The sequence below is a fragment of the Coffea eugenioides genome, chromosome 2 (assembly GCF_003713205.1).
Source record: "Coffea eugenioides isolate CCC68of chromosome 2, Ceug_1.0, whole genome shotgun sequence".
Taxonomy (NCBI): domain Eukaryota; kingdom Viridiplantae; phylum Streptophyta; class Magnoliopsida; order Gentianales; family Rubiaceae; genus Coffea; species Coffea eugenioides.
The window spans coordinates 77,548,674-77,558,435 of record NC_040036.1 but is presented as its reverse complement, the minus strand read 5'-3'; the positions used below and the strand labels follow the sequence as shown (position 1 = coordinate 77,558,435).

General features: G+C 39.2%; 1 protein-coding gene across 1 annotated transcript; it reads right to left on the bottom strand.

The window, feature by feature from the left end:
• Nucleotides 1-273: 273 nt before the first annotated feature.
• On the bottom strand, nt 274-7,687 carry LOC113761295 (homeobox-leucine zipper protein ANTHOCYANINLESS 2). Its single transcript, XM_027304225.1, has 9 exons — nt 6,691-7,687; nt 6,363-6,580; nt 6,105-6,222; nt 5,297-5,998; nt 5,007-5,108; nt 4,666-4,887; nt 2,608-2,782; nt 1,918-2,285; nt 274-956 (listed from the first exon to the last, which is right to left on the bottom strand). Exons 1-9 carry the CDS (start codon nt 6,907-6,909, stop codon nt 573-575), a joined length of 2,508 nt encoding a protein of 835 aa, XP_027160026.1. The 5' UTR covers nt 6,910-7,687; the 3' UTR covers nt 274-572.
• Nucleotides 7,688-9,762: the final 2,075 nt, after the last annotated feature.

The window sequence follows — 9,762 nt, the reverse complement described above, 5'->3', positions numbered from 1 at the left end:
AAGGGTCATCCTGAGTCAATACCCGAACCACCACCCTTGCATTGTGCAAAGAAGACTGAAACTGATCACCTCCTAAAACCCCTTAAAACCATCCATCTCCATCTCTTTTCACCCTGCAAGGACTATTGCTGCGCGGTTCGTTCTTGACTCACCCCAACACCCCACCCAACCACCCCCCCCCCCCCCCCCAACAAAACCCCCCCAATACTACTTTAGAAGACCAGACCCCCAAGCAAAACACACCAACTACCATTCCGAAGTAAATTTTGTCTATTGCATTAACCATGCATGAAGTACTTGTATTAGATGCATCTACGTTGTACGCTATGGAAGAGTACAAGCCATTAATGCACAATAATACAAGATTCTAAATGCATAATTTACAATAAACAAGATCTACTTAAGAATTTTCCACTCCCGATAAACAAACAAACCAAAAAAAAAAATTTTTTTTAATATAAAAAAGCCTATATGACAAGACCATACAACATGCCCACGTCAGATTTTCTTTTTTATTATTATAAAAAAGACTAATTGGCTCAAAATAGTACTGTCCTTCCTTCCTTCCTGAGTCAGCTTTCGCAGTGAAGAGCAGCCTTGATTTTCTGTACGGTGCAAGAAATGAGATTGTTGACGGTCTCCACGGATTCTACAGTGAGCTTGGCTGTAGGGAGACTATTCACCAAAATCTGGAAGGCCACGGTCAAGAGGGACCCACTAACTCTGTGGCTGGTGGGGCCGTTTGTCAGACCATTGGGAAGGGGCCCACGAGAACCTGGGCCGTCAGGTACGATAGCAAATCCCGAGGGGAGCAGGGCAACGTATGCGGAATCCCCACCGTTCATCACCACGTGCATTGCTGGAATGTCAACGGGCGCGTACACCACAAGCGACCCCGCCGCGTCTATGCATGTCTCCTGCAGTATCAGCATGCTACTCTGGTTCGCGTTCATAGCCTGCAAAACGCAAAGCAATATCCCCCCTCAGTCTTGGTAATATTAACACAATATGCCATTCTTTTTTCTTTTTTCAAAAAATAAAGATCACACGTCAGCGTCCGCCCCGAGGCAAGTTAGTCAACTTCTGGCGGGACTTTTCACTTTTCACGAACCGGTACCCTTTTAGGTCATGGGCTGACCCATGAAGCTGACAGGTGTCAAGTGCTTTGACTTTTATATGTTTACAAAAAGAAAAGTTAAATCTGAGCCAGAACCATTGGATCTCAATCCGGTTGTCCTGAAAGAAACTTCCAAGTGACGCATTTGTCCTTTTATGAGTTTTATCCAGGACCACTATTACCCAAAAATCATATGGACTTGTGGGTCTTTCAACCTTTTCAACTTCTTATTATTACCCATGCCAATAATAAATAATTCAGGAAGAAAAATATACTACTTAGCATAGATGTCTAAACCCCAAAAAAAAAAAAAAAAAAAATTGGTGCCTAACGCTTAATATTGGGCAAAAATTAATATTATTACTATTTTTTTTTTCATTTCTTGCTAGAAACAATCTAGGAATTCTAAAAATCTTGGAGGTTTGGCTGCTCGATCCCATGCACTACATTACCTTTGGAGTTATTTAAGCCGTTTGGATTGATATTTTTTAGAGTTTTATAAATAAATATATATATATATATATATACTGTAACAATTTAATGTATACGAGATGATTGAAAAAAAATGTTCACGAAAAAGTAAAATTTTTTTTTTTAGAAAAAATGAAAATATAAACAAGGCAACACACGTGTTGGTACATCTAAGTCTGCAAGATTAGTGCAACTGTGGATGGATGTGGACTATATATCAGGGATAAATTGGAGCCCCTTTTTTCACAGGGATATCAGGATATTTAAAAGAAAATAAAATTGATTAGATTTGAGGTAGGGAAGGTAGAGATAGAGAGAGAAATATTTACACTAGCACGGAGGAGGGAAACGCAGTTGCCGTGATCTTGACCTTTGGCAATATGGGCCATTTCTTGCATGGGACCACCGTTGGATAAGATGTCCCATTCACTCCGGAGGCGTTCATCGCGGAGAAAATCAAAGAGTCTCTGCGGGGAAACGGGGAGCCAAACGGACGTGGCTGCGCTCAAAACAATGCCCGGTGGCTCGCCGGGATCGTCCACGCTCTTTCGGGTCATCACTCGGACATCCTCGTCCACATTGCCGGCACACAGTTTGTTCCATTTGTGCACCGTCGAAGCACAGACGCCGGCACAAAAGTTATCAGTCATCCGCTGCGCCAGCTTCAACATGCTTCTCCTCCCACTTGCAGTTATTGCTGCATGTCGTTTTCCGATTTAGCAAACACTTGCAGCGATACAATTTTGCCGTCCGTTTGTTTTTTGGATAGAAGATTATTTGAAAATCGTATTACTGGTCATCGTGATTTGGTGTATGCGACGTATAAAGATAGTTCAAATGATTTAAAAAATTAATTGAAAAAAACGTATTTATAATAATGTAATAGAGAAACTTTTCCTTTTTCTTTTTTTTTGATTTCGTTTTCATCCCACATTGTAGTAAAAAAAAAAAACTCGTACTTAATAATTAACAACATAGTAGTAGTAGTATTAGTATTTGATTGAGAGAGATTTGTGTACCGGTGTGATCCCGGGGTGCGACGCTGGAGGACATGAGGATGGCGAGGCACTCGCACTGGCGTTGGAGGGTGGCGATCCATCTCTGAGAGCCGAACCCCATTCCGGCACCGATCAACGGGCGGTAGAGTTGGTGGATCATAGATTCGTCGTATTCAGCATGTTCTACCCAAGTAACCTGGACAGCAACACATTATTGATTGATTGTGAATTAAGTTCCGAGCAACGTGCATGCACCAGGATCACACAAACACAAACACAAACACAAGCGCAGATTTTATATATTTCCAACCAACTGATGTATTAAAAAGTCGTAAACGTCTAGCTTTGGCAATTTACTTTTTTTGGTTTCTTAGTTGGCGTCTATCTTTAAACCAACTTCATCTTTAATTATGTCGTCTCAAGCCCAAATGGAAAGTCGAGCCAACCATCTTCTTATCGTCAACAACAGTAGTGTTTAACTAGTCTTCTATGTGAGATGAGATGAAGTCAAGCTAGTGAAGAATGGAAAGATGAAGATCAATAACATTTTGTCCTCCATGCTTTGACCAGATAATTGTCGACGGCATGACAATTAGGCAATTCTGAAAGTGCCAAAAAAAACAAAATGGAAGAGCTATATAATGAATGGAATCCCGATTGACATCATGGTACCGGACAAATATTGGGAATTGCTGGGGTCTAGGTTCAAAGACGGACAAGATAGAACCCCGGCAGGGAAGGGAAGAGGACATAAAATATATAGGCAGACAAAAAAATTTTGCAAGATTTGAAGGCACGAGGCAAGAGGGAGACATGCATGTATGTACCAAAGACACTACTGACTGGTCTTTTTTTTTTTTTTTTTCACTAGTAGCAAGCACTACAATTACAACAACTAGCTTCACTACTTACCACCAAATTAACTAAATCACTGCGCCCAAAGCCTTTTAGGTCCTCACGTGACAACAAAAAAAAAAAAAACAGCCAGTCTCAGGGTTTGACTAAAAAGGTCTTATATATATATATAGAGTAGAGAAACAAACACATCATGAAGCTGGAACCAGATAGTGCACAGTTGCAAGACTTTAATATTGCCTGGAGGGATGATCGAGACAGCATCAGAAGTTGGAATAGAAACATCAAATCATTTTTTTTTTAATTTTTTATAATAATCTCGCCAAAGTTTGGGGGATTACGAAGCCTTTTTCCTCCAAATCATATGAAATTAATGTGTCCCTAGGTGCTAAATTTTAAGTAATGGAGGCTTCCATCCGGTTATTAAATCATTGTTGTTGTTATGGAGGAAGGTGGCCTCGATTCCCGCTTCTACTGTCCTCATAAAATTATATAAGTAGTAGTATATAATAATAATACTACTGACTGCTACTTCACCATACGTACTAGTACTAATTAACTTCCTCATCTTAAGCAAATCCAGACGTCCAATAATAAATCATCCTGGATTCAATATACTATAAAGAAATCCATGCAGCTTGAACATCTTACTAGACTTGAATCTTGAATCCTGAATCCTGAATCCTGAATCCTGAATCCTGAATCCTACCTACTCAAAGTAAGAATAATAATGCTTTTATATTTCAACTTTGACAGAAAATGTATCTATACAAAATTTTTCATGAAATTGTGAGGTAAGCATGAAGCTGTAAGGTAGAAAGAATGCTCTTTTTCCCACCGACTGATTTACTCCGAAGAAGGAAAAAGACAAACTCTCTATCACTGAGAATAATGGAGAGGAGAGATGGGGGGGAGGGGAGTGAAAAGTGAAATGGCTCAAGACTTTGACCGGGTAGAAAAACCCACCAATTTCTCTAGCTAGCTAGTTTCCTCAACTACGCCTCCAGATTGCAATTCCTACAACCAACTCATTAAACATTTGGAAAAAAAAAAAAATCATTAAACATAAAACCCTACCCTCAGGGTATCATGAGTACTTGAAATATGTACCTTCAAAAGGATATATCCATCCAATGGAAATAAAAAGGAAAAAAGATTTTACGGCCTTCATATATTAGGGCCGGTGAGGGAAAAAAAAAAAGAAAAGAAAAGAGAAAAACTCACTTTGGAGTAGCCATTGGGCATATCTTCCACTAAACAACCAGAAGGAAGCCTTCTACTACGGGGAAATGTCGGTGACGCACCACCACCGGAAGTTTCCCGGATGGAATCAACGGACACGTCCACCACAGCCCACACCCCCTCTGCATGCTGCTTGCAAAACCGGAGGAAATTCACCTCACGAACTGGAACCAATGGCGAAAGAACTTGCAGTTCCCCGTGCATCTGCCAGAAAATAAAGAAAGAAATGATGGCACGTTATTAGAAAAAAATGAATTCAAGAAATATATGTTGTTGATTCATTAAAACGAAAGCTGCCACAGAAATAAATAATGGCACGTTACCAGCTGAAGTGCACCATTTCTGGTTCCTCCCATTCCACCTGATATCACATCTGTGGTCGAGGTTCTTGCAATCATACAAGGAAACATCTCCGCCCATTTGTTCTATCAGAGTCAAAAAGTACCAGAATTAATTGCCCGCGAAAAAGCGAGGAGCTATGGCAGTCATAATACTAATCACTAGCACAAAATTCCAGGCAAGGCAAGGAATTTTGGACAACATAATCATGAATCATGCCACCTAAAGTTAAATCAAATCTAAGACAGACCCCATCATAATTCAATTAACTCACCGCATCCATTAATGTCTCCACGAGAGCCAAGCTGTTGATAATCACCATGCCGGTTTCTCTGGAGGCCTCGGTAACAAAGCCAGTGGGTTTCACGCCAATGCAAGGAGTAAATGTTCTCATGTACTCCTCATGATTCAGTATTTCTCTACCGCCTTCCAGGCTCCTCAGCCAAAGGGGCTCATCTGTTTGTGCCAATTTCACCAGTTCATTCATTGCCGCCAAAGCCAGCTCCAAGTACATGGATTTCTCCAATGATCTTTCAATGCCCGTCCCGGCAGTTGTTGCCGCTGCTTTAGTCGGACCCGCCATCAAGGATAAAGGGTTTCCGATTCCGACCCCGAAATCTGGAGGGCCTAACGGCAGTGTTGCTGGGACAGTGCTTAAGCTAGCAAATCCGTTTCCTCCGACCCCGAGCTCCAAACTGGAATTGGGCAATGGAGGAGCCATGGATGCGGCCGAGGACGATATGGGACGGCCTAAAAACTTTCCAGCAAGTGCACAAACTCGGTCCAATTCGTCCTTCAATCGTGCATTTTCAATCCTCAGATGTTGCTCCTCTAGGGAGACTTCGCCAATTATTGCAGGACCACCACAGTTGGTGCAAATTGGATTCCTCATGGCCTCTCTTATTGACATATTTTCCGCGCGAAGCTTATCATTTTCTTGCCTGAGGATTGAATTCTCATGCCTCTCGAGTTGTGTCTGGTGCAATCAATCAACAAACTTTTTCGGTCATGGCCAAAGAACTCGAAAAAAATAAAAAAAAAATTCAAACCTTGAGATTGCTTTTATTATGGGGAATTTTTACCTTCATTTGTGTTCTTCTATTCTGAAACCAAAACTTAACTTGTCTAGTCTCCAAGCAAAGCCTTTTGCTGAGCTCCAACCTTTGTTTCTCATCGGGATGAGGACACTCTTTGAAGAGACTGCAAAAAATAGGTCAACAAAAAAAAATAAAAAGCAATCCTTCTGAATTAGCACAAACACCAAAAAATTTGGAAAAAACAAAAGGCTTTTTTTTTTTTTGGGGAAAAAGAATAGTTATATGTCTAGAGAGAGAGTATACGCTTCAAGTTCTTGGATTTGTTGGGGGGTGTGGCGATGGTATCTCTTCTTCCTTGGTGGCTTGTCGGCAGCATCTTGATCATCTCCTGATCCACCCTCCATGTTATCACTCCCAGATCTGCTCTCGTGCTCTTCATCTCTGCTTCTCCTTCCAATATTCATATTGGACTCGTAGTTTTCGGACATTCTCCTCACCTCTTGCCCCTCCAAACTCGTTTGCTGTCCAAACCAAAAAATTTTTAAAAAAAATAAAATAAAAAGTTAATCTACCTAATCATATACAAGTTTGAAAAGGAAAATGATGAGAAGGGATCCCATAGAAGTTGTACAAGGGCGAGGGAGAGGCCAGGAGAGGAGAACATGGACTTGGAAAGAGATTGAGTAGCGAGGCGCGGCTGAGCAATTGCAGCACTTGCGGGCATGTTTGTATTGCTGCTGTTAACGTTGTTGTTGTTGTGGTTGCTGCTGTCGCTGTAAGGTATGTCGGCAACGATTTTTGCACCGCCGCCACCAACTGAATTGTTATCAAGAAATCCCCCAAAATTCATCAAATAATCCTTCCTTTTTTCCCTCCTTCTCACCTTTATAGAGATATGTGTATGGTAAATATCGCTCTAGCTCAAGAATGGACTTGGGTTATTTCGTTTGTAGTAGGTGTACATGGGAAACGCATTCATGAATTTCACGCCACTCTCTTGTTTTCAAAGTGAGAATTAAGAAAGACAAGTGAAGTTTTAAGACAGCAAAAATTACATCAAACCGGAAAAATTGGGTGTCAACGTATGTGATTAAATAGATAGATATGCAACAAATAAAAAAAGTTTAAAAGCCCAAAAAGAGATATGGGAAAAGAATAGAAATGAAAATAGTAAGAGAGAGGTAGAGGAGACACGAGGACTAAATCCAAATGTCTCCAACTTCCTCTCTAGAGAAAGCTTTTTGTGTGTTTTCTCAGAGAGAAAGAAAGAGAAAGAAGGCAAAGCACAAAAACCTTTTCTTGCTGCTTAGCACTTCCTTCTCAATCCCTCTCTCTCCCCCCTTTAAATCAAACAAAGCCAACAAACAAAAAAAGAAAAAAACCCTCTTTTTCTCTTGCTCTACAAGGGCAGAAGAAGAGAAATGCCTTATGGGAACCCTAGTTTAGAAGGGTTTTTAGCTGTTCATCGGCTGGTGTCTGAATCTCTGATGAGTGCTTGACTTGTGAAAAGCTTTTGTTCATGACTTAGAAAAGCAGGAAAAGAGGAAGAGAATAGATAGAGAGAGACAGAGAAAAGGGCAAAAAAGGAGGCTTAAAAAGGTCTGTCTTTGCAGAGTGTGAAGAAGAGGACTAGAGAGTAGTGAGAGAGAGAGAAAGAGAGGAGGCAAGAAAAGGTGAAGATAATACGCAATATGTGGACTACTCGAAGCCTCATATACATACTGCCAAAACAGAACGGAGAAGGGTCGGTTGACTCTCCTACTGTACCTTTTAACTTTCCCCACTCTCTTTGCTTTTCTCTTCTCTCGGTGTGGACTTTGGGAAATCGTCACAGTGCACTTCAACCGTTCTACAAAAGTCACTATGGAGACAAAAGCTCATAAAACGTTCTCCTCATACGTTGTTATTATTATTATTAAGTGAGCAGCATGTAGGGAAATGGTGTAGTATCTTTTCGATATTACGCTCTTGAGTTAAAATTCATCTAGGTTTTTGAGGTTTCTTCTGAGATCTAAATTTATAAAAGTCCAATTTTTTACTTCTGTTAGAAAAGGTTAAGAGAGTTAAAATTCATCGCTGGCTGGATGGTGAAATAAAGAATTTTTTATTCTGGGCATTCAGTGATTGGATATGACCGTTGAATTTTTGGATAAGGCAAGATGAAATTGGGATTGACATATTTGGATAGAAATTTGTTTATAGGGTAAAATACTAAAAAACTCCCTGTAATTTAACAAATATTCAGTTTAATTCCCTTTGGTTTGGAAACTTACTCTGCAACTCTCTGTAGTTTCGACTAAATTAAAAATTGGATAGAAAGCATTCAATCCAACGATTATACGTGAAATATCAAATATTGCTCATACTATACGTGAGATGCTTTCAATTCAATTTTTAAGTTTTTCAAATCAGAGGAAGTTAAATTGAACATTTGACAAATCATAGGGAGTTCATATATATTAGGACAATATTAAATTGTCATTTCACGTATAACTGTTAGATTGGATGTTTTCCATCCAATTTTCAATTTAATTAAAACCACGGGGGGTTGTACTGTAGATTTCCAAATCAGAGAGAGTTAAATTGAACATTCAGTAAATTACAAAGAATTTTTTGGTATTTTACCCTTGTTTATGCAAGTGCTTGATTTAGCAAACCACAAAGAGTTTTTTGGTATTTTACCCTTGTTTATACGCGTGATTGATAACAATTTGGAAGAAGAAGATGGTAGTAGCAAATTTTGAAATGATGTATGACGTCACCACGTTTAAGGGTTGAAATACCTTGACATTCTTGAATCTTTGAATTATACGCACATTTATTAGATAGTTGTTTTAATGGGATAAATACTAGATATTTGATTTGCATGCTTAAGTAATATTTGACATTTGTAGCACATGTAACAGTAAGTAGTAATTCTCGAAAATTATGAATCCATGTATGATTAGAGCTCTAAAAGTCTACTACGTTTAAGAGCCAAAATATTTTGACATTTATTCCTTGACATATGCGGGCACGATGGATATAATGAGACAAATGAAAGAAATTTAATTGATTAAATGAATTGTTAATTTAGACATATGTGATGCATGTAATTATACCGTATATCGCTCATAACTTATATTGCGCGTTTAGATCCTGTTTGGATTGTTATTTTCTGCCAGAAAATTACGTCGTTTTTCGTGATTACATTTCCCTATTACTTTTTTTCCTCACATACATCAAATCGCCACAGTAATTTTTTCATGAAAAATGACGGAAAATGCAATCTAAACGGAGACTGAAAGTTGCACCTTTTGTTGGTTAGCACGAGTACGCGTAAATATACAATGCACTTTTCAACTCGTGTATTTAATTTTTGGCAAACTAATAGAGTATTATTGTGGGTTCAAAATCATTCATGAACTAAAATTATTTTAGACCAAAATTTAGATGCTAATTACCAACTGTCCCAAAATTTAAGGGACCATCACCACATTTCAAAAAAGGTAAAACTGTAAGAAACATGTTTACAGGGAGAAGGAAAGACACATTATGTACATAATCTGTTGATTTTTTTGTTCGCTTGCCTTCTCGCCTTCACTCTGTCAAAGTACGCACATTCACACGTCCCGTGAAGAGACACACGCGGTAGTTTCTTATAAATGGACAAAGACTTTGGGATTCGTTATTAATTCCGGTGTTATGAGTGCAAATTACAGTA